The following is a 26,351-nucleotide window of genomic DNA, read 5'->3' on the forward strand; positions in this document are numbered from 1 at the left end:
GGATTTACATGTATTTGGAAAGGCAAGGACTGATTAGAGATCATCAACATGGCTTTGTGTGTGGGAAATCATGTCTCACTAACTTGATTGGGATTTTTGAAAAAATGACAGAGAAGGTTGGTGAAGGCAGAGCCGTGGACATTGTCTGTGTGGACTTCAACAAGTTACTCGACAAGGTCCTACATAGTAGACTGATTAGTAAGGTTAGACCACATGCAATCCAGGGACAGCTGGCCATTTGGATTCAAAATTGGCTTGAAGGTAGGATACAGAGGGTGGTGGTGGAGGGTTGTTTTTTGGACTGGAGGCCTGTAACAAGGATTGGTGCTGAGTCCACTGGTTTTTGTCATTTGTATAAATGATTTGGGTGTGAATATAGGAGGAATAGTTAGTAAGTTTACAGACGACACCAAAATTGATGGTCTAGTGGACAGTGAAGAATGTTATCTCAGAGTACAGCGGGACCTTGATCAGATGGACCGAGGACTGGCAGATGGAGCTTAATTTAGCTAAGTGTGTGGTGTTGCATTTTGGTCCGGCAAATCAGGGCAGGACTTATACACTTAATAGTAGTGTGCCGGGGAGTGTTACCGAGCAAAGAACCTTGGGGTTCAGGTTCATAGTTCCTTGAAAGTGGAGTCACAGATAGACAGGATAGTGAAAAAGGTATGCTTGCCTTTATTGTTCAGTGCATTGAGTATGGGAGTTGGGAGGTTATATTGCAGCTGTACAGGACATTGGTTAGGCTACTTTTGGAATACTGCGTTCAATTCTGGTCTCCCTAATGTTAAACTTGAAAGAGTGCAGAAAACATTTACAACGATGTTGCTAGGTTTGGATAATTGGAACTATAGGGAGCGGCTGAATAGGCTGGGGCTATTTTCCCTCACGCATTGGAGGCTGAGGGATGACCTTATAGAGGTTTATAACATCATGAAGGGCTTGGATACGGTGAATAGCCAAGGTCTTTTCCCCAGGGTTGTGAAGTCCAAAACTAGAGGGCATAGGTTTAAGGTGAGAGGGGAAAGATATAAGAGGGACCTAAGGGGCAGCTTTTTCATGCAAAGGGTGGCGTGTGTATGGAATGAGCTGCCAGAGGAAGTGGTGGAGGCTAGTACAATAATAACATCTAAAAAGCATCTGGATGGGTATATGAATAGAAAGGGTTTAAAGGGATATGGGCGAATTCTGGCAAATGGGACTAGATTAATTTGGGATATCTAGTCCACGTGAATGAGTTGGACCAAAGGGTCTGTTTCCATGCTGTACATCTCTATGACGCTATAATAATCTATTTTTGTTTGGGGAAGCCATACTGGAAGACAGTCAGGAAAAGGGAATGGGGAAAATAATAATATCCTTGCCTGCCTTAATTTTTTGGTTTTAAAGGGGTCCTTATTCCAAATGTGAATTTGCTCTTTCCTCCACACATTGACCTTCTGCATGTTTCTAGCCTGTTTTCTTTCAGTATTTGGGTCTGAATTTACTCGTTGAATTCACCTCTGGTTTATAAGGAACTGAGGTCAATGTTTCTTGCTGATTCTCCGATGATAGGAACTGGGTCAAAGAAAGGAAAGGCTTGTATTCACAACCACCAGATGTCTCAGAGCACTTTTAAAGCCAATGAAAAACATTTTGAAGTGTAATTATTGCTGTAATGTACAAAGCTCTGCAGCCAACATGCAGACAGCTCAGTTCTGAGGAACGGTCACCAGACCTGAAATGTTTACTCTGATTTTCCTTCCTAGTTGCTGCCAGCCCTGCTGAACTTTTCCAGCAACTTCTGTCTTTGTTCCTGATTTACAGCACCCACAGTTCTTTCGGTCTTTATGCATACAGCAAACTCCTAAAAACAGCAATGTAATAATGACAAAATAATTTTCTAAAAATATTGCTCAAGGGATAAAAGTTGGCCAGGTTACTAGCTGTAACTGCTTAGATAGTTCTTGTAATAGTTGCACAGTCAGAATGGTAGAATCATGTATGGAACGAAAGGAGTTCATCACTTCATGCTAGCCCCAACCAAGTCCTATTTCCCCAGTCTCCCAAATGATTAGAGTGCTATAAAGATTTAGCATAGCTTTCCTGCTTTTGTATTCAGTGCCTCTATATATGAAACTGAAGACGCTATTAAATTGCTAACCACTCTCAATATGTCCCGTCACGTTCAAAGGTCAGTTTGCCCCCAGCTTCCTCTGTTCCTACCCATTCTTTAGTGCCATTAAATCTATATTGCCTAAAATGTCTGTATTAAATTGCCTCACACTTCTCTATTGTATCTGCCCCTTCTGCTACCCATCAATGTTCTGCTTTGCTCATTTTATATCATCTTCACTGTTTGTCATTCATACAAGTTTGGAATTGTCAGAAGATTGTGGAATTTTACCTGTATTCTAACATCCAATTCATTTATATATCTTAGGGGAAAAAAGTTATCCTGACCTTTGGACAACTAACTTGTCAACTAACCTCCAGTTTGGAAAATAACATTTACCCTTTACCATTTATCCAGGGGATGTTGCCTGGCCTGCTGTGTTCCTCCAGCTCCACACTGTGTTATCTCTGACTCCAGCATCGGCAGTTCTTAGTATCCCATCTATCTTTCCTCATTGTTTTTGCTCCTTAAGCCACTTTTTTTTAAAATCCAAGCTTATACTGCCCCACCTATTTCACAAATCACAATTTTGTTTATCAGCCATTCATGTGGTATGTTTTCAGTGCTTTCTTAAATTCCATAAGAACAATATCGAAGGGCCGAAACTCCTCCTCCTGCTCCTATCTTCTATGTTTCCATTGTATTCGCTTTATCAACTTGCTGTATTACTTCATTAAGTAATCCAATTAGTTTAATCGAGCACTTTTAACGTAGGTTTTTGACTATTTTTAATTAGCTCAACAGACACAGAAAATGCTGGAGAAACACAGCAGATCTGGCAGCATCTGTGGAGAGAGAAACTGAATTAATGTTTTGAGTTCAGTATGATTCTTCTTCAGACTGAAAGGTGTTGGAAATTGTTTTATTTATATACTTCTGACAAAGTTGGAGATAGACCAAGGGGACAGATAGCGTAGAAGCCAAATGCAAATGAAAGGTGGCATCATGTTTCAGTGATTTTCATGGGAGGTGTTGTCGTTTGTCACGAACCTAAACAGATGTTCACCTGCACATCTGCTAATGTGGTATATTGTATCCGCTGTTCCCGACTTGGCCTCCTCCATATCGGGGAAACCAAGCGGAGGCTTGGAGACCACTTTGTAGAACACCTATGCTTGGTTTGTCACAAACGACAACACCTCCCAGTCGCAAACCACTTCAACTCCCTCTCCCACTCATTGGACGACATGTCCGTCTTGGGCCTCCTCCAGTGCCACAATGATGCCACCCGAAGGCTGGAGGAACAGCACCTCATATTCCACTTGGGAACCCTGCAGCCCAATGGTCTCAATGTGGACTTCACAAGCTTCAAAATCTCCCCACCCCCGACCTTCTCCCAAGACCAGTCCATTTCGTACCCACCTCCTTGACCTGTCTGTCTTTTCTCCCACCTATCCGCTCCTCCCACCTCACTGACCAACCCCCACCCCCACTTCCTACCTACTAGCCTCGTCCCCGCCTCCTTGACCAGTCCGTCTTCCCTCCCACCTACCCGCCCCTCCCTCCTCACTGACCAACCCCCGTCCCAACTCCCTATCTACACTCACCTTTACTGGCTTCATCCCCACCTCCTTGACCTGTCCGTCTTCTCTCCACGTATCTGCTCCTCTATCCACCTTCTACCATTGTCTCCCCCTCTCTCTATTTATTTCAGAGCCCCTTCCCCTCCCCATTTCTGAAGAAGGCTCCAGACCCGAAACGTCAGCTTTCCTGCTCCTCTGATGCTGCCTGGCCTGCTGTGTTCATCCAGCTCTACACCTTGTAATCTCAGACTCCAGCATCGGCAGTTCCTACTATCTCTGAATGGCCAAGTGTTATTCTTTCTGCAATTTCATCAAAAGGTGCTGTTGGTTAGTGAGGAAATATTTGGAGTAATGGTGGAGCAGACCAGGGTGAGATGGATGGAGGAGGCCCTCTAGAATGCTGACAGCAGAGGAGAGTATTCTGTGGTGGAATCCTTCTGAAGGTGGTGGGAATGGTGGAGGATGATCCTTGAATGTGGAGATTAGTGGTTGGAAAGTAAGGACAAGGGAACCCTTTTTGCTGTTCTGGGAAAGAGGAAAAGGACTGAGGGCAGAAGTGCAGAGATGGGTTGAATATGGATGAAGGCTGTGGCAAGCACAATGTGAAGAGGCATCGTTGGTTGAGGAAAACTAGGTCATGTTAGTGGAAGGTGGCATCGAGAACAAATGCGACAGAGACAAAGAAACTTGGAGAATAGGATGGAATCCTTGCAAGAGGCAGGATGTGAGGAGGTATAATCAAGATAATTGTGGCAGTTGGTGAGCTTGTAATGGCTATTGGTGGACAGCCTACCCTCAGAAATGGAAACAGTGAAGTTGAGGATTGAGAAGTGAAGAGTCATAGATGGATGAGGTAAAGGTGAGAAAAGGATGGAAATCGGAAGTAAAACTGAAGAATTTTTCCAATTCTGGATGAGAGCTGGAAGCAGCACCAAAGACATCTCAGAGAAAGAGTTGTGGGTGAGGGCCCATGTAGGGCTGGAACAAGGAATCTTAGGATCCCTTCAGACCAACAAGTCCACACTGACCCTCACAGCATCCCACCCAGACCCAGACCCCTAATCTACACATCCCTGAACACTATGGGCAATTTAGCATGGCCAACCCACCTAGTCTGCACATCTTTGAACTATGGGAGGAAACCCATGCAGACACAGAGAGAATGTGTAAACTCCACACAGCCAGTCATCCAAGGGTGGAATCAAACCCAGGCCCCTGGTGCTGTGAGGCAGCAGTGCTAACTACTGAGCTAATGTTCCACTTAACCAAACAAATCAACTTTCTCCAAGTACCTGGACTTTGTTTACCTGATAATTGTATCAAGAAAATTATCTACCACTGATGACAAACTAACTGCCCTGTAGTCACCAGGAGGAGACTGATTTTCCACCCTGTAATCCTTTTGATGCCTATGCGAAGATTATGGCAAACCCTCTGTTATCTTCATTCCCACTTCCTTCAGAAACTCAGCATGAAAGCCTTCTGGTCCAGGCAACTGTCTCCTAGGCACAGCCAGCAATATCAATTTATCTTTCTAATTAATTTTCACCATATTCATTACCACTGCATTCTTCACTTCTGCTGATATTTTGTCAGCTTCTTTTTCCTAAGTAAATGCCAGTGTGAAGTACTCCTAAAGTTCTGAAGATGGGTCACTGGACCTGAAACTCTGTTAACTCTGTTTTCTCTCCACAGATGCTGCTAGACCTGAGTTTCTCCAGCAATTTCTGCCTTTGTTTTACTCCTAAAGTATCTCAGCTTGCCCTAAGGCTCTAAGCATATATTACGCTCTTTGACCCTGAAAGGATGTATTGAATCTCTGACTACCAATTCACAATTTGCCCATTGGTAGAAGGATTTTTATTTCCCTATTATTGATTGATCAATGTCTCTGCCGTTTTCTCATTTTTCATGATAAAAGCTCCACTCCTTTCAAAAGATCGACATATCCATTAGCAACATTCTAACATTTTATATACTTTAAAAAAATCCCTTACTATTTGTTTTTATAATCTTGACCTTCTTACGCTCATTCTACTTTTCCCTTTTCAGCAACTTTTTAGTGCACTTTTGATAGTTTTTATAATGTTCCCTGTCCTCAGACTTACATTATAGGCATCTTCCTTTAGTTTAATATTACCCTTAACTTCCTCACTAAACTACAGATAAATATTTGTGTTGAGTTTTGTTTTACAATGGAATGTATTATGGTGAAAAATTTGAATTTAAATAGTTCACACTGTTTACCTATCACTATATTCTAGCTTTAAACCTATGCGATTGACATTGTAATTTTAAGATTCTTGTTTGGGACTGGAATTTGTTCATAGCAAATCAAGACTGGGCATTTGTGAGTTACTGTGAGCCATCAGCAGCAACTGCTGCAGTATTGTTCAATGGCACAGCCTTACAACCTCACATAAAAATGAGGTACAAAATCAGAAATTGCTGGAAAAATGCAGCAGGTCAAGTAGCATCTTTGGAGAGAAAGCAGAGTCAACGTTTTGGGTTCAGTGACGCTTCTTCAGAACTAAAAATGAAGTTTTAACAGTACAGGACTGTTAAATAACCATGCAGGGTAATGAATATGCAGTAGACAAAGTGGTAGGGAGCCTGTCCACAAACTTACGTTCCAGATGGCTGAGGAGGTTCCCACGGAACCCTGTTTTGATGGCAAGTTCACTCTGTCAAAAAAAATCAAAGAACAAAAAGGCAGTAAATATGTGAAAAATGCCTTTATTTTTCAAATGGTAAACACCTCACATTCATCAGTTGACAAATGTGCTGCGTCTAATTGTCTATGAATGTCAGCTTTTTGTGCAGCATATGGTGTTACTCACCTTGATGTAAGTGTCCGTGGTTTTCTCTGCTGGAGTTTCCGTGCCCACTTCCCACAGCTGAAGAAAAAAAGCCTGGTCTTTTAGCTATGACCTGAGACTTTGGTTATACAGTTTAGTGAAACAAATTTCCCATTGTTGGAATATAAACAAGTGATCAATACCGGGTGTCTAAGTATTGTTATTGTTTATCTTCATTAATTCCCAAAATGTATTTGGACTTTTCTGAGAGTTTGGAAAAGTTCAGTTTATAATATTACCTGGCTGTGTTGATCCACTATTTAAAACCTAAGCAGTTTTTGGAATTCATTGGGAACTCTGTACTCATACCAAGAATACTGCATTGGAACAAGAAAGAGGTTTAGAAATCGGTGCTATATTGAGGTTAAAGGGCACGGTCTGTCTGCAGATTCTGGCTCCAGGAGCTTTGCATCACTAACTGGCTTCTAAACTTAACTCCAGTATTTAGTATATGGTTTCTTTGAAGTGATTCACTCACTGGGAGCTAACAATACATTTGGCAATGCAGCTGTGGTTGTTGATATAGGCTGGGTTATGACTAGTTTGATCCAATGACGATGTTTATTAGTTTTTGACCCAAGGCTAGTTACTTTAAATTACTCTCATTTGGTTTGGGTGAACCCTCCCCCACATTGAATAATAGCTTGAAGCTGATGATTTTCCCACGCTTGGAAACTTGTATCATGTTGGACTGAGTCTCCTGAAACAGAAAATACCGTACGTCTTGTCCTTTTCCTCTCGAGTTGTACTCCCAAGTAACACCAAGTAATTAATTCATTATTCAACTTTATTATCATTTATTCACCTTTAATCATGTGCCCACAGCATTCTAATTCACTGCAGCTTTTACTATAGTCCTACTTTAACGCTCCTTCTGATTTGGTTCACGTGAGATACACATACAGTATATCCAAATATACAAATGAGAAACAGGAGTGATTCATTCAGTTTCCAGAGCCTACCTTACCATTTGGGAACTGTTATAGACCGGACGAAACCCCCTCAAAAAATTGAGAAGATGGTCTAGACCCTAATCTTTTCTTATTTTAAAGGTGAATGTAAGGTGTTGAATTCCAGAGGCAATATGATTGGTCAAACTGCTGGATTTAAAGCAAGACACACTTTATTCATCCACTATAGTTAAAATACAACAAAAGAAAGAAGGAATTGGAGTAACTGAACCGTATTGGAAAACTTAACAGAATAATAGATACAGTAACTATTATTAATTAATTGTTCCAATATAGCAATATCCCATAAACACAACCTTGCAAAAAGCAAATTCAAAACACAGATTGTCTCACATGTAACTCCCGTAACAGGTAGAAAATCCCCAGCTTTTTGATGTAACCAAGAGAGGGGAGAAAATAGCTTTCACTTCTTCAAGACGCCAACAGCAACTGGTGAAAGCTAAACTAAAGATCCTGGTTCTGTGGCAGCTTGACCACACCCATTTGAGTCGCTTCTATTGTTCCAACTTCTAAAAGAAAAGAAACCAAAGCATCGTTAAGCTGTTTACTGTAGTGATGCAGGTAGACTGCTCTGCGCAACTGTCTTAAAATCTCTCTTCAAAAACTATCCAGGACAAAATAACTTCTTAAAGTCAGAGTATTGTCGCAGTAACACCACTGCTTTCCTGCTTGTCTTAATACCCTTTGACTGCCTTGTCAGACAAAAATATAAATCCTGTAAATATGTAAATGAGCCTTAAAAATATTCAATGAACCAACCTCCATTGCTGTCTTGGAAAGAGAGATCCATAGGTAGTGAATTTCTTGGTGTTACAAATACCTTACCCCACATTAAACTGAAGAGGTTCAGTTTTGAAACTGTGTTTGACAGCTCTTGTATGTTCCATGATGGGAAATATCCTTTCGGCATTCTCTTAGGATCAAAATGTTTCAATCAGATCATCTCTCACTCTTCTAAATTCCAATGGGTTTAGACTCAACCTGTCCAACCTTTTAAGTTAAAGCAAATCATTTGAACTGCAGTGTGTGTGGGTGTTTCTGGTCATGTAAGGGTCATTCAGCCTTGCTGGTCACAACTAAACTCATTTATTTGTGGTTGAAGGTCTGGACTCACATTTATGAACTACACTGAAGGATGATGAATAATACAATTGTCATATGTTTCAGATTTTAAATGTTAAGGGTACGTTTAATATGTACAGCCAATCTCGATATGGCACAATCAGTGCTAAACTAATAGTAAAACAGATGACTTCTCCTTGAACTTCATTGAAATAAGCACCCCAGGTTCCCTTACTCACAGTTGTTAAACTCCCAAAGTTACTGAAGGTTTAGTACCGAGATGTGGGGCATCTCTCCACATGGTGTTTGGTTGAGGATTCTGTGGGCTATGGATGAAACATTCACCCTGTCATGTCTTCTGAGTTAAAGTCCTGGGGGTCATACCTTTTTCTTGGGGTTTGCAGCTTCCTTTGATCTTGGTTGTAGAGATAGACATGCTGCTCTGGTGTAGTAATTTTATAGAGCAGTATGCCTCAGTGTTTCTTTCTTCATTTCCCCACAATTTGGCCCTTTCTGAGAGCCCCCCAGCTATACTGATTTCTGACTAATCTACTCAGACAGTGAAAACAAACAAAAATTGACTTGATCGGTCCCGTTTGTTTTGTTTTCTGACTCCCTGTCTAGCTGGTATTGTGGGACAATGAGAACTCCAGATCTTGAATATTATACAATGTGTGAACTGCATTCCAATGGACTCGGTCATCTACTTGATTTTCACAAGGTGACAAAGGGGAGGTGATGGCTTAGTGGTATTATCACCAGACTATTAACCCAGAAACTCAGCTAAATTACTTGGGACCTGGGTTCAAATCCCACCAATGCTGATGGTGGAATTTGAATTCACTTTTAACAAAATTTGGAATTAAGAATTTACTGATGAGCGTGAAACCATTATCGGTTGTCGAAAAAAAACCCATTTGGCTCACTAATGTCCTGCTGGAAGGAAATCTACCATCGTCACCTGCTCTGGCCTAATGTGACTCAAGATTTGCAGCAGTGCGGTTGACTCTGAAGTGCCCCCTGAAATGGCCTAGCAAACCACTCAGCTGTATCAATTGCTATGAAGTCTCAGTGAAGAATTGAAACCAGACGGACCAGCTGGCATCGACATTGGCACCAGATATGACAATGGCAGAAATAGCCCTGTCAACCCTACAAAGTTCAACCCACATCACATAGACTGCAATGGATCAAGAAGGCAACTCATCACCACCACCTTGTCAAGGGCAACTAGTGGTGGGAAATAAATGCTGGCCAACCAGTGATGTCCACATCCCACGAATGAATTTAAAAAAAACAGGATGCCACTGTCTCCCTAGCCAATTTGGAGCTGCCATTTAGGTGACCAATATTTCTGTTGGGTGGGTTTGGTTTTAGTTTAGTATTTGAAAAGCTTTGCCCTTTCTGGTCCGGGGCCGAACATCCTGCCTTTTAAATAGAGCTTCGTTACTCAAAACATTCCCTGGTGAAAACCTTGAATTGAAATGATAACCCTTCATGTGCCAGATGTGGTCTCACCAACTACAGCAAAATTTCCTGGCTTTCATATCCCGTTTTCCTTGCTGTAAACAACAATGTTCCTCTTATCTTCTTGATAATTTGTTGTACCTGTATAGCAACTGCAAGTAATCAGAGGACCAGGCGTCTAAATTCTCCTGATGACTTCACCAGCTACAACAAAAACAGAAACTGCTTGAGAAACTCAGCAGATCTGGTAGCATCTGTGGAGAGAGAAACAGAGTTAATGCTTAGAATCCAGTGACACAAGTGCCAGGCAGTGCCCATTTCCAAGAAGAAAGAATTTAATCAGTTCCCTTTGACATTCAATGGTATTATCATCACTGAATTGCCCAGTATTAACATCCCTGGGGTTACTACTAGGCAGAAACTCACCTGGACCATCCATGTAAATCTTGTGGCCACGAGAGTGGCTGGGTGACTGCAAATTCTGTGGCAGGTAACTCAGAACCTAGCCCCTGCCCCTCCAAAGCCTGTCCGTCCATTTATATAAATGATTTAGATGAGAATATAGAAGGCATGGTTAGTAAGTTTGCGGATGATACCAAAATTGTTGGTATAGTGGTCGGTGAAGAAACTTATCTAAGATCACAAACAGATCTTGATCAGTTAGGTCAATGGACTGACAAGTGGCAGATGCATAAATACAAGGTATTGCATTTTGGTAACAAACAAGGGCAGGACCTATACAATTAAAAGTAGGGCCTTGGGTAGTGTTGTCGAACAGAGAGATCTGGGGATTCAGCTACATAATTCTTTGAAGTTTGCATCACAGGTAGACAGGGTTAAGAAGGTATTTAGCATGCTTGCCTTTATTGCTCTGACTTTTGAATATAGGAGTTGGGATGTTATATTAAGGTTTGCCAGGTCATTAGTGGGACCTCTTCTGGAGGATTGTGTCCAGTTCTGGTCTCCCTGTTACAGGAAGGATATTATTAAACTGGAAAGGATTCAGAAAAGAGTTAGCAGGATGTTGCAGGGAATGGAGGGTTTGAGTTATAAGGAAGGGTTGGGTAGGCAGGGACTTCTTTCACTGGAGCATAGGAGGTTGAGTAATGATCTTATAGAGGTTTATAAAATCATGAGGGATAAAGATAAGGTGAATGACAGGTGCCTTTTCTCTAGGGTAGGGGATTTCAAGACTAGGTGGCATATATTTTAAGGAGAGATGAGAAAGATTTAAAAAAGACACGAGGGGCAGTATTTTTACACAGAGTAGTTTGTGTGTGGAATGAACTTCTAGAGAAAGTGGTGGATGTGGCTACATTTATAACGTTTAAAAGATAATTGGCTAAGTTTGTGAATAAGAAATGCTTGAATGGATATGGGCTAAGTGCAGGCAGGTAGGACTACTTTAGTTTTGGAAATTTGGTTAGCGTGGATGAGTTAAACCAAAGGGTCTGTTTCTGTGTTGTATGACCCTGTGACTCTAAAAGGCATAAGTTTGGACTGTTATGGAATGCTTTCAACTTGCCTGGAGGAGTGTAGCTACAACAACATTCAAGAAGCTTAATAAAGGTAGTTCTCCTATCACACGACAGTTGCGTTCTTGTGTGACCTCGCGTTGTAGAAAATCGCGTTATAGGGAAATTGATACAGAAAATCACTATACCTGTACAGCAGAAAGTTCCTGTTATCCAAACAGCGTCCACTATTCATCAATTGCATTACAGCCAATTCATGTTAACGAAACACACATTATAGCAGGACTACCTGTATCATAAAGCAGCCCACTTGATTGACTCCTCATCCACCCCCTTTAACATCCGCTCCTTCAACAATCAACACATGGTAAGAACAGTGTGTACCATTTACAAAATGCATTACAGTAACTTGCTTCCTTTGTTAACTTTTGCCAAATCTGCAACCTCTGTCATCTTGAAGGACAAGGGAAGCAGATGAACATGGCCCTGCTCGTTCTCCTTCAAGCCATTGAAGCCATTCAAGCCCTTCTTACCTTGAAAATACATCACCATTCCTTCGCTGATATTAGATCAAATACCTGGATTTGCCTAACAGCAGTGTGGCTGTAGCTCCAACAGATGAATGGTAGAGCTTCAAGAGGAGCCCTCAACACTGCCTTCTCCAGGACAATTGAAAATGAACAATAAATGCTGGCCTTACCAGCAATGCTGACATGCCCCAAAAAGGACAGGAAGTACACAGTGCCCTAAAGGAGGACTGGAGTTGTGTCATCAGCAGTTGTTGTAACTTGAATTCCAAGATTCATCCAGTACCTCAGATAAAATCATGGAATAAATGTTAAATTGAAATTGTTTTAATTATTGTGGCGCATTCCCAACCCCCCTACCCCACATAGTTGTAACAGTTCCATACTCTTTTCCCTTCTTGGCCTGATGAGGTACGCTGTATTGGTTTGAAATATGTTCTTTTTAGGAATGAGCCAACACACATGAAATTCCCACCATCAGATTTCTTATAGTAGGATTACTATAGTAGGATTACTGTTCTCAATGGGATTTAATAAATATTAAACCATTCTACACAGTTAAGCTTAATAGTATAATTCTTCATGGACTAAGCTACATTGATTGTTTTAAAACATCCTACTCCAGATCCAAGTTGTTTTACAGTCCTGGCTGTCCTTTAGTTCCTCACTTATGAAATTCAGAGACTCTGAATATCAGTTCCTGAACCTCTTAGCTATGCAAATTTGCCATTTGTCAACAGGCTATTTGACTGCAGTAGTCATCATAATCAATCCTGCACCAGCCCCGAAATGAGATTGCCTGCTCCAGACAGAGCAGGCATTGTAACTTGAACCTTCCTACTCTTTATGACACATTTTCACATTACACAGTGAATTTTCCCATTGGGGAAGTAAACATTTCTGGGACAAGCAGTGTAAATGATGGTTTTATCACGTTAACATACTTCCAATAACAAGAGATTCTGTTTCTTTTACTTTAGTGGAAAGAGGCCAAGCAGGACCTCCAGGCCCACCCAAACCAAAGCTTCCACCTGTCACAGGAGCAAGCTACGGTGTCATTGGGGAGGTAGGTTATGCAGGCCCCCCAGGATCAATGGATACATCAGATGTTAATAGCTCTCATGAAACAAAACAGCAAGTTACACCAGCTCCAAGTAGAGACCATAAACTACCTGGTGAGTACAGTTTTTACAAAGTACACTAATGTGCTCTCGAGACATAAACCCAGTGTTGTGGTTATGGACCATGATCTTTCTTCATCGTTTTTATGTTAATTGTAAGATATACTGTTGGTCTTAAAGTTTTGAACACAATAAACTGTTTGTTGAACAGTATAAATTTGAACAGTTGAACTTCTTAAATTTTGAGTTTTATAATGGTGCCTTCATACTACAGTACTGTGACTTGGAACAAGTTTGACTGCAGTGTCATACAGAAATTAAACAATGCTTCTGATGATTCTGATTGTACAGAGTGTCACTTCAGGAAATGGTTGAATGAAATATACTGCATTGGCTGCTGATCTTCCTACAACGTCTCGAAATGATTGCAACCATAATTTTTATAGTGAGCTCCATATTTAAACAAGGGATGTTCTTTGTGGTGCTGTTAATGTTTTGAATTATAGATGAATAATTCCACTGGCACTGGGAACCGATACATACACACACACCACTATTGGAGGTGGATCTGTATAAGATAAAATACTGTATTCCTAACTGAACATAGAATCCCAACAGTGTGAAAGCAGGCCATTTGGCCCATTAAATCCACACCGACCCCCACATTTCCCATGGCCAATCCACCTAATCTGTGCATCTTTGGGCTGTGGGAGGAAACCGGAGCACCCAAATGAAACCCACGCAGGCACAGGGAGAATATGCAAACTGCACACAGAGAGTCACTCGAGGGGTCCCTAGCACTGTGAGGCAGCAGTGCTAACTACTGAGCCACTGTGCTGCCCCACATTGATTTTACTGAGAGTGAAAGTGGAATTTCTGAAACTGTTTGATAAGTTGTTAAATAGTGTGATGGGGTTATCGCATTTTGTAATTTTAGATTTTGTTGTGATAACACAATAACGATGAAAACTCTTTGTTATTACACTGCAAGCAGCTATTGCAAGACCTAAAGCTAGTTGCTAACTCCGCTTTCTCGTACTGTATTCCATTTATCTACCATAAGCTTTGATAATTCTTGCTGGTCTTTTTTTGAAACCTGATTCCACCATCAGCCATTAGTTAGCAGTCTGTCCCTCCAAGCAGAATGCACCAGCCTGACTTGGCACTGACCTCTTTAGACGGAGAGAGTTGATGCAGCAGCAATTAGGATGGAAGATAATGGAATGTTAAACTCTCTCTCAGTGTATCTTAACATGCTAATTCAGATACCCAATCTGAAATTAAATTTAGTTGCACAAGCTTTGTTGTTCTCTGCAGTAAACTCTCTGAGATGCAAATTTAACTTACAGTCTAATCATGGACAGTCTTGCATGATATAAGAGAATCATAAACTGAAAGGGTATTACGTAGTTTTCTGAGATAGTCGGAACTGCTGATGCTGGAGAATCTGAGATAACAAGGTGTAGGGTCCAGACCCGAAACGTCAGCTTTCCTGCTCCTCTGATGCTGCTTGGCCTGCTGTGTTCAGCCAGCTCTACACCTTGTTATCTTACGTAGTTTTCTGGCTCAGTAAAGAAGTCGTCTTTTCCTATGTCTACTTAACATTGTAATGATACTGACCAAGGCTCAATGATGGAACTCACCCCTGAGTAAGAAGTCCTAGCATCAAAGTTGCAGTCCAGAAACTGAAACGCAGCATGTAGGCTGATTTTGACATACAGTACTGAGGAAATGCTGCAAAGTCAGAGGATTTCAGATGCGAGGTTAAACTTCCACAATGAGGGTGGTTCATATGTGGAATGAATTGCCGGAGGACAGTTACAACAATTAAAAGACATTTGGACAGTTACCTAAATAGGTAACGTTTAAAGGGATATGGGCCAAACGCAGGCAAATGGGACTAGTTTAGCTTGGGAAACTTGGTTGGTATGGATGAGTTAGATCGAAGGGTCTGTTTCTTTGTTGTATTACTCTGACTCTAATGCTCCTTTTCCCATCTCAGGTGGATCTAAGATTCCATGCACGATTTGATTAAAAAGCAGAATTCTCTGAGTACCTTAGCCAATATTACTCCCTCAAGTAAAACTATTAACATAAACATCATCTGCTCAGATATTCCACTGATATTTGTGGAAGTTCATTGAGCTTAATTTGACTGCTTGTGATTCCCTCCATTACAATGTCATTTAATTCTGAATGTACTTCATTGGCATTTGACAGCACAAAGGGCACTAAATAGATGTAAGCTTGTTGTTCCTTTCTAATCCTGTGGCTTTTCTTCATCTAAACTATACGGTCACTTGCTGCAAGAGCTCCATCTGCTGGCACTTTTGACTTACTGTTAATATGACACAAAAGCCAGCATGTTAAAGTTTCATGCAGTGGCTCAGGAAATGTACAGCCTGTGACGAAACTGTCCCCCACCACCCAAGACATTCCTCAAGCAATCAAGAAATATATATACAAATTCAGATAAGATTCAGCAAAACCTGTTTTATAGGGCACTTGTTGTGAACAACTTGCTGATATTGGTAATGAGCAATGGTTAAGGGACAATCTAGTGGCTGTAAAATAACAAAATCCAACCTTAGGTTTGAAATTGAGAAGGGTCAATCACAAATCAAGGTTCTAAATTATAAATGAGGCAGAATTTGATTTATAGGGCATTGGTTAGCTCAGTTGGCTGGATGGCTGGATTGTGATAAAGTGACACCTAACAGTGTGGGTTCAATTCCTACATCCACTAAGGTCACCATGAAGGACTTTCCTTCTCAACCTCTCCCCTCACCTATGGTCATCCATCATGTTGAACAATCACTAGTTGTCTCTCTTTGATGAGAGAGCAGCCCTATGGTCTGGTGCAACAGTGGTGACTTTTTATTGGACTGAATTATTAATAGATACATGAAGTAGCTTCATTTACAAAAATGTATTTGGTAGAGTACAAGACCTGATATACTCCTCAGGGGCAAGAGCTCTACTTATGTGTTCAAGTCAGAAGTCATATGACATCAGGTTACAGTCTAACAGGTTTATTTGAAATCACAAGCTTTTGGAGCGCAGCCCCTTCGTCAGGTGAAGTCAGCTGAAGTCGGTTACCATTGGAAGTGAGAGGGGAGTGTGTAAAGAAAAGGAAGGGCTGGTATGAAGGTAAGGAACAGGAGAGATCCCACAGATTGGGAGAGATCTGAAGAGCAACAAAGAGATGCAATTAAAGTGTTAAGAGCTCTAGAAAGGGAATGTAAGAAGATTTGCAAGTGTTACAAAGAAGGAGAACACTAAAGGATATTACAAATACATTGAGAAAAAGCACAGCTAAGGTAAACATGATCTCTCAGTGACGGGGAATGACAAACTTACCAAATAAGCTAAGCAGAGACAGGCACGGGAATTCCTAGAAGCCTGGTACTCCACGAAGAAAGCCATCAATAAACACATAGAACTTGACCCCATATACACTCCACTACGAAGGAAAACCGGAAGTGAGGCAATCCACCTCCACAGACTCCAGAGTTTAAAAAACAGGCGGGAAAACACACCGACGCTTCATCGGAGGCTGCACTGATGATGTTACCCAGCAGGGTAATGAAACGTCTGCAGAACAACAAACTAGCTTGGCGAGCCAACCAACCTCATTACCAAATACAATTGAGAATAAAGATAAAATAGCAAAGACAAAGAAAACTAAAATCTGATCAAAGGGCGGAATCAACTAGATTCAAATAAGAAAATAAATGGTGATGGATGGGCTAGCATTATTAAACATTGACATACCTCTAGGACCTGATGGCTTCCTGATTTAAATAAAGCAGTTGAGGAAACTTTTGATACATCTGCAATGGTCTTCCAAAACACACACTCCATTCAGGAATTGTTCCCTTAGATTGGAAAACTGGCAATGCCACCACTATTTAACAAGGGCAAAAGAGAGAAACTCAAAAATTACAGATTATAAGGGAAGTTGCCAAAATCTGTGAACAGTCATTGAATCACTTGAGTATTTGGACAAATATGAGCTGATCAGATTAAGCCAGTGTCCCTTTGAAATGGTTATGTTGTGTCTGTTGAATCTAGTTGAATTATTTGAGGAGGTAATGTGCTAAATAAGGGAGTATTGGCAGAGATTATTTCTGTGGCTTGGAGACAGTAAGGACTGCAGATGCTCCAAGCTAGAGTCAATAAATGTGGAGCTGGTAAAGCACAGCACATCAGACAGCATCCAAGGAGCAGGAGAGTCAATGTTTTGGGCTGAAACCCTTTGTCAGGACCTGTGGACTTTCAGAAGATATTCTGCCAGATTTCACATATTAAAGCATTGAAACAATGAGAGCACACAGAATTAGTAGCAACCCTATTCACTCACTTAGGGCTTTGTTTGGAGGCATGAGATCAAGAGTAGGGATTATGGTGCATTTTATTTGTGATGTTCCCCACGGAGCTGTACTGGGGCTTTTCACCATGTAACCCATTTGATGAAGAACTTCAGTGTAGAATATCCAAGTTTGTGATAGCATTAAGATGGGTGGCACATTAGTGTGGCAAACCCAACAGGGAACAGACAGTTCTGGATTTGGTGATGTATAATGAGGTAGGCTTGATTAGGGAATTTAAGGTGAAGCAACCCCTAGGAGGCAGTGACCACAATATGACCAAATTCACCCTGCAATTTGTGAGGGAGAAGCTAGAACTAGATATAACAATGTTATAATCGAGTAAAAGCAACTACAAAGACATGAAGGAGGAGCTGGCCTGAATTGATTGGAAGAGGAGGCTAACAGGGAAGATGATGAAGCAGCAGTGACAAGAGTTCCTGGAGGTAATTTGGGAGGCACAGCAGAAATTTGTCGCGAGGAAGAAGAAACATACTGAGGGATACAAGGCAACTACGGCTGACAAGGCAAGTCAGGGACAGCGTAAAAGCAAATGAAAAGGCATACAGTGTGGTGAAGATTAGTGGGAAGTCAGAAGATTGGGAAACCTTTAAAAACCAGCAGAGGACAACTGGAAAGCAATAAGGTGGAGAAGTTGAAATATAAGGGTAAGTTATCTAGTAATACAGAAGAAGATTGTAAAAATTTTTTTTTTAAGAAATATAAATGGTAAGAGAGAGGCAAGAGTAAACATTGGATCGCCGAAAATTGAGGCTAGAGAAGTAATAATGTGGAACAAAGAGGAACTGAATAGGTACTTTGCATTGGTTTTCACAGTGGAAGACACCACAACTTTAAGAGAGTCAGGAACAGAAATGAGTGTAGTGGCCATCACTATGGAGAAGGTGCTGGGAAAGCTGAAAGGCCTGAAGGTGGTTAAATCACTCAGACTGGATGCATGATATCCCAGAGTTCTGAAGGAGATAGCTGAGGAGATTGTAGAGGCATTCGTGGTGATCTTTCAGGAGTCACAGGCATCAGGGAGGTTCCCAGAGGTTTAGAAAATGGCTAATGTAACACCTCTGTTTAAGAAGGGACGGAGGCAGAAAATAGGAAACTGTAGGCCCATTAGCCTGACCTCAGTCATTGATAAGATTTTAAAGTCTATTATTAAGGATGAGATTGCAGAGTACTTGGCAGTGCATAGTAAAGTCGGGGAAAATGAGCATGGCTTCGACAAGGGAGGTCATGCCTGAAAAATCTGTTAGAATTCTTTCAAGTGGTAATGAGCAAGTTAGACAAAGCAGAGCCAGTGGATGAGATCTGTTTTGATTTCCAGAAAGTCTTTGACAAGGTATCACATAAGAGGCTGCTAAATAAGATAAGAGACCATGGTTTCAGGGGCAAGATACTGGCGTAGATGCAAGATTGGCTGACTGGCAGAAGCTGAAGTGTAGAGCCTTTTTCAGGATGGCAACCAGTGACAGTGGAGTTTTGCTGGAGTCAATGTTGGGACCACAACTATTCACGTTATACATTAACCAAGTGGACAAAGAAGTTGACGGCATTGCAGCTGGATTTGCAGATGACATAAAGAAAGGTGGAGAGGCATGTTGTGTTGAGGAGGTGGGGAAGCTGTAGAAGGACTTGGATAGGCTAGGAAAGTGGGCAAAGAAATGGCAAATGGAATACAATGTGGGAAAGTGTAAGGTTATACACTTTGGCAGAAAGAATACAAGCATAGACTGTTTTCTAAACAAGGAAAGGCTTTGGAAATCTAAAGCACAAAGGCACTTTCATATGCAGTTTCAGTTAGCAGTTAGGAAGGCAAATGCATATTAGCATTCATTTCAACAAGGCTAGAATACAAGAGCAGGGATGTAGTGCTCAGGTTGTAGAAGGCTCTGGTCAGACTCCATTTGGAATGTTGTCAGCAATTTTGAGCCCCATATCTAAGGAAGGATGTGGTGGCCTTGGAGGATATCGAGAGGGGGTTCACAAGAACGTTCCTGGGAATGAAGTTCTTGTCATATAAGGAGCAGTTAAGAACTCTCTGTCTATACTCAATGGAGTTTAGAAAGCTGATGGGAAATTGATTGAAACATACAGAATTCTGAGAGGCCTGGATGAGGTGGACATTGGAGAAGATGTTTCCACTAGTAGGAGAAACTAGGACCTGAGGGCACAGACTCAGCATGAAGGGATGACACTTTAGAACCAAGATGAGGAGGAATTCCTTCAGCCAGGGGTGATGCATCTGTGGAACTCATTGCCTTAGAAGGCTGTGGAAACCAAGTCATTGAGTGTATTTAAGACAGAGATAGATTTTTGATTGATAAGGGGATCAAAGGTTCTGGGAGGAAGGCAGGAGAATGGGGTTGAGAAACATATCAACCATGATTGAATGGCGAAGCAGACTCAGTGGGCCAAATGTCCTAATTCTGCTCTGATATCATATGGCCCTATGTAGATGGGAGGGGAAAGTTGCAAAGAGGGATTAGTGGATTAAATGAATGAACTAAGCGGTGGCAAGTGGAGTTCAACACAAGAAAGTGGGAGATTTAAACATGAGAAAGATTGAGAAAAATGAGAAGCTAGGAAAAGAGAAGAGACTTAGGAGTTTAAATACAGAAATCACTAAATGTTAGTGGACTTGAGCAAAAATAATCAGCATCGACAATGCTGATTAGTATAAATCAGATTAGGTATTGTGAGTAGTTTGCACAGATTAAGCTTTTATTTTTGAGTACAGAGATTAATGGAAGATTTCATTGAGATATTTAAGATGATTAAAGGGCTTGATGGGCTAAATAAATGTCCTCTGGTGATGGAATGCAGAACAAAGGGGATTAACTTTAACAGAAGGGCTAGATCTCTCAGGACTAATGTCAGAAATGATTCTATACACAAAAGGGAGTGGAAGTTTGGAACTCACTTCCATAAACCTACTGCAACTAGACAAGATGAAAATTTCCAAACTGAGATTGGGAGAGCATTATTTTAGGTAACAGTATGAAAGGTTAACAGACCAAAATGACCAGATGGAGTAAATATCCAAACTATTGTGAACTAATTGGAAGGCAGATTAACCTATTCTGGTTCCTATCCTCCAGTTAAATAATAACAGAATGGAAATCTGTACTTACAATGAATATTTTGTCAAAGGTAATTGAGACCATAAAAATTTACTCTACGGCAATGTCTTTAACGTTACTATCATTTACTAAACACGTCAAAAGAGGCTTCACATGGAACTTGGCTTGCTGCAACAGATATGCCTGAATTTTGGCATCATAACTGATTTGTTATGATCTTATCAACCGGATTTGAACTATGAAAGCACTGGAAAGCATTACCAATATAAATTAGAAAGCACAATTAAAACAATTTGATATCTAGGTAAAACAGCTTGATATCTAGGTAAAAGTTGAATCTCTGCACACAAAAGTGTATTTTCGCCAATTCTCACTGTAATCTTTTGACTGATCATTTAATCATTGTAGCCAAACTTATGTCCTATATTTATTTGCATTTATGAGTGCAGAAAAAGACCGTGTTCTGAACAGGTTGCCTTAATCTGCCTTTGTATCTGTCTATGCCCAATAATAATATGGGAGCAGATTCAAATGGAAACCAGATGGTGAAATGAAAACTGAGTGGGTAGTTTGCTCATACTTGAGCCTCTGGGAGTTGATCTTTCACTAGTCTTCTTGGGCAGGCAGTAAAGCCAACCATCCAAAGTGGTCACTGGGGTAAGAATGCAATTTTAACATGTTTTCCATTCAGGCCAACATTTTGCTCAAATAAAATAAAGAACTGCAGGGGATCTGAAATGAAAATAGAAATTGCTGGAGAAACTCAGCAATTCTGGCAATGTCTGTGCAGAGAAAGTAGAGTTAAGGTTTTGAGTCCGGTGATCCTTGTTCAGAACTCCCAAACTTTCCTGCTAGGCTATCCCTACAGTGTAGCAAATCGAGAGAGGAACGGACACAAACCTTGTTCATTCCTTTTACTTTGCGTGTGTGCCAGGAGGAGGATTACTGCAGTAGAACCCACACTGAAAGCTGAAGTCTCCATTGGTGTGGACACACTCCCTATCCTCCATTTGACAGACTCCTGCCACTTCTCTAAACCCCACCTGAAACCCCATGAAATCAATCCCATTGGTCTGCTGCTAACTTTTTGCCTAAGTTGCCTGACAGGATTTAAATGAGGTCGAAGAATTATAATTGTCCAGGGAACATTTCTGGAGCAGGGCTGTGTTTCAAATTCAAATTTAAACCTTTGGGAGTGATTTCCAGACTTACACTACCTTTTGTGTACAGAATTATTTCTGACATCAGTCCTGAGGTCTAGTCCTTGTGTGAAGCTGCAATGAAATTGATGTGGAATTAAGTCACATGTTATATTTTCTAATTCTCACCAATGGAACTAATTCCTTTCTGAGATACATGTTCTGGAGTTTATTTCTCAGATCCCGCTAATGCTGCCAAGTAAGAGATACATCGTTATATCAGTACACAGACTGTACTGCTGTAATGAATGGTGTGGCTTCTTGGAAACTTAGGTATACATGTCTATTACAATATAGTTCTTAATTCTTTTTAATCCAATCAATGTAATAACCCTTGTTCTTTTTTTTAAGAAAAAGCCCATAATATTACTGTGCCTTTCATTAACCTTTCAAAAATGTTATATCTAAAGTAAAGGTTATTTTGTATTTAAATTAAAATCTTAAAAGTCTTTTATACTTTATTTTCACATTAGTCATAGAAACACTTAGATGGTGGGTTATGGATGTTTCCATCTTTGAACTTGGTGGTAAGTTTTCTAAGTAATGAGTCAACACTGTAAGATATCAGAGGGAGAAAAACACCAGAATGGGATCAAATATGTGAGAAGGAATACATCCCAACGCATGTCACGGAGGGCTGTTGGCAAATTCTGATCTACAAAGCACAGATTCATGTTCTTTCATCAAGTTTCAGAGTTTATCAAGTATTACACAGACCTGTACCATGTACAAGGCACAAGTTATGGGTGTGATGCAATACCCCCCATTTGGTCAGATGAGTGGATTCCCAACAACCCTCAAGAAGCTTAACACCATCCAGGAGGAGACACTCCATTCACCACCAATGCATAGGTGGCAGCAGTGTTACCATCCAGCTGCAGCAATTCACCAAACTTCCTTCCAAACCTGTGACCTCTATCACTTAGAAGGACAAGGATAGCAGATGCATGGGAACACCATCGCTATCTGCAAGTGTGTCTCCAAGTCGACACACCATCCTGACCTGGAATGATATTGCTGTTCCTTCACGCGTTGGGTCTAAATCATGGAACTCCATTACTAAAAGCACGGTAGGTCTATCCCCAGTGCACTGCATTGGTTCAAGAAGGGAGCTCATGACCAGCAAAAGGGCAATTAGGGAAGGCTGGCTGAGTAATTGACGCCTACATCCAGGAAATGAACAAAGAAAATGACAGTTGATATATAGCTAGAACCAGTTCTAATATTTCCTGCTTTCAAACTCTCTATACACAATTTTCTTTTCTTCCTGTGTTTTGATGACCACCATCTGTTTTTTCCCTCAGGATTTGAGCTAATGATTTCTTGTAGCTCTATTTTTAACCTAAAGACTCATGCCTTGCCTTAACTGGTAGTAGTCTGAGGTGATGGTTTTTGATCCGTTGATCTCTGGATTACAGTCCCAGCATTTCCTGCTGTGCCATCCTATGCAAGATTCTTGCAGCACGGTGGTAATGTCACTACCTCTGAGCCAGGAGGCCTGGGTTCAAGTCCCACCTGCTCCAGAGGTGTGTAAAAGCAGGTTGATTAGAGTTTTTTATTTTATAATTTGTGATGTCCAATATTATTGGATAAAGTTCAGTTCATTGGTAGTTCATGGACTCCTTATGTCCCACACATACACCCTTCCGCAAATCTGCAGTTTCACACTCATCTTATCCTTTATTTTCTGCCAAGTCTTATCTCTCTTTATTAATTTTTGTGAAGTGTAATGTTAACAGACTATTTCATTAAAAAAAAAATAATTGAAACAGACCATAATACATTAGTGCACATACTGTATAATTAATTTTATTACTTTCACTATTCTGTCTTTCATAATGTAAAATATGTTACTATCTGCAACCTCTGCTTGCAATGTATGAGTGTGAATAACTTCCTACTGTCCACACGAACAGGTGTAATAGACATAATACCTCTGTGATTCAGGCAATTATTTTATTTTCTTTCAAGAATTGGAACTCTCTTTTAATCTTTCATTTCAATGGTACTTTATTTGGGGATGGTTTCTTCCTTGGATCACTCATGACTTAAAAATACTGAGATACATTAGGACCCGATCTTTCTTGCCTCTACGCAGAGGGTGCTTTTCAATGAGAAAGTTACCTTCAATCATTAGAAATACATCCTTCATCTCATGGTTTACTGAGATCAGCTGCAGCTCTTCTTGAGCTCAGGATAGCAGGACTGTCCATATCAGTGATTTAGAAAATGTGGTTAACATATTGTTCTTTGTGTCCCTCTGTCATATGGAGACTCTCTCGAAGTTGAAACTCTATTCCATGAGGTTGCTGTTGCTTAGTGTCAGGGCATCTTTCTTTGTGTAATCACTTTCTTTCAAATTCTCAGAAATTTTTTTCTTTTATCACCTAAGAAGTATAATGTTACTCCATGTCCTGGCATCAAGCTTCCACTTCAGATTTCTGGTTGCAGGCTCATTTCTCATCACCTTCCTGATCTGAATGGCTGAACAAATTTATTTCTTTGAACTCTTGCAACTATTGTTTCCTTAAACTCATTGGTTCATCTTCCAGGATGTGAATATTTTGGCTTCTTTTTCCTCAGTCACCCTATCCCTTTGCCTTTCCCTTTTCCTTTGTTCTATCCATCTTTTCTCAGTGATTAGGCATTCTACAACCTCCGCAGTTTGATCCATACATGGTATATATTCATCTGCTTGTGCCTCACGTGGTTTTCAACAGCTCATGCACATTTTTGTGTCTGGTTTGCATTCTTTTATTGCTATTTCACTGCATCAACCCTACTTCCTTTTCCTTCAACTGAAGACTAGCCATTTAAGTAGGCAGAAGCTTTGTCTGTCTAATGTGCTCTGCCAGTGTCAACAGTCTGTGATGTTATGAGCTTATTCTTTCCTATCAGACATGTTTGTACATCAGGGTTTGCAGAGCCTTAGTGTCAGAGCCCTAGATGTCTGGTAGACCTCTGTTTCTCTGAATTTTCGCTTGTAGCAACGTTTCTCAACCTCGTTAAGAGAAATTAATGACAGACTCCATTGGTTCCTTCATATGTGTGGATGTGATAGTTTGATGTTGTATGGAGATTTGTCCTGAACATCTGAAAAATAATGTCTTCACTTATCTCCCAGCTGTTCCTCTCCTCACCACAAAATGATGTAGCTGATTGTTTCCTCTTTGTTAATGCCGTTCAGAGAACTACTGAACAGCAATCTACACTTTTTAAACTTTTTAAGCATTTGTACGATGTCGGCAGTCTCTCAATTCATCATGGACTGGAGCTGTGCATTCATTTCAGTGGGAACAGTCAGTTTGGTTTTGCATAATTCACTTTTATTCTCTCCTTAATTCAGGTTGATTCCTCTTTTAAAATAAATCTGTTTCTATTTCACTTCTCATGCTTTACAGACATAGACACCCACAGCCACTATTTTTCATCTTGTGCTTCCCAAACAAAATAATCTGACTTTTAGACAGAAGTCTTTGAGCTGCACATGAATCCCAGATCTCACCTTGTGGAATGATACATTGTTAGTTTGATCCATGGATTGTAATGCAACAGTGAGCGATGTGACATCCTGGATACTTAATATAGATGCACATAACAATATAGTTCCCAGCCCTTTACAAATAAACATTACATTTGGTTATAGAGAGTTACAGGCAAACAGCCATTCTCGTTTATATGTTGGTTTGTTCTTGCAAAAGAGTAAAACTCATCTACACTCCTATACATAAAACTATTCACTTACGTGCTGTATGTCTGACTGTGTCTGGCAGCATGCAGCACATGTAGTACGTTTCAGGCATATAAAAGCACCATTGCATTCAGAGGAAATAAGCACCACAAAGCTTCCTTGCTTTCACATGTTCTCTTGGAATCCCAGCCTCTGTTTTCAGGATAAATGCAAATAATTGTGTGAGTATTGGTCAAAGTAGTAATAGTTTTGGCTCCCAAAGGAATGAATGCTGTATTTACTCTGTTTGTGTCAAATATCCTCAAGATCAATTAAGAATTATCATTAACTGTGAAGGAAGTTTATTTTTACAGTAATGTAGTCTAAAGTTCAGCATTTGTTTACTATAAACACAAAAATCTGATTAGTTTGTAAAAATAAGGATTTGCATTTGTACAGCACTTTTCATTATTGTAGAATGTTTCGAAGTGCTTTATGGCCAATGAATTTCTTTTGAATTGCTGTCACTGTTGTATTATGGGAAACACGCCAGTCCATTTACATTTGGCAAAGTCCCACAAGCAAGAACCAAATTACCTGGGTCTTTTTAGAGATGTTGTGCCACGTGAGATTTAGTGTATATCTAAGGACACAGATGCAAACTTGGTTTAACACTGCATCTAAAAGATACATCACCGCAGTGCTTTGGGGCCACCAGTGGTGGGGGAAAGGCAGGGGATAGCTGGCAGGGAGTTGGCAGTGGTGCATCAGGACTGCTGGGAGGGACGGAGGAATGTCAGATCAGTGGGTAAGGGAGTTGTTGGGACTGAGGTGACATGGATGCTGAGACAGGCAGGC

General features: G+C 40.6%; 1 protein-coding gene across 2 annotated transcripts in view; it reads left to right on the plus strand.

The window, feature by feature from the left end:
• LOC109929511 (EMILIN-2) overlaps positions 1-26,351 on the plus strand; it is a 61,940-nt gene that overhangs the window by 25,336 nt on the left and 10,253 nt on the right. For both annotated transcript variants that reach the window (XM_020529186.2, XM_048596387.1), the window contains exon 5: positions 13,019-13,213. In XM_020529186.2, the coding sequence (XP_020384775.2) occupies positions 13,019-13,213 (195 nt within the window). The remainder of the gene's footprint in view (positions 1-13,018; positions 13,214-26,351) is intronic.

This window comes from Rhincodon typus, chromosome 4 (assembly GCF_021869965.1).
Source record: "Rhincodon typus isolate 14 chromosome 4, sRhiTyp1.1, whole genome shotgun sequence".
Classification (NCBI taxonomy): Eukaryota; Metazoa; Chordata; class Chondrichthyes; order Orectolobiformes; family Rhincodontidae; genus Rhincodon; species Rhincodon typus.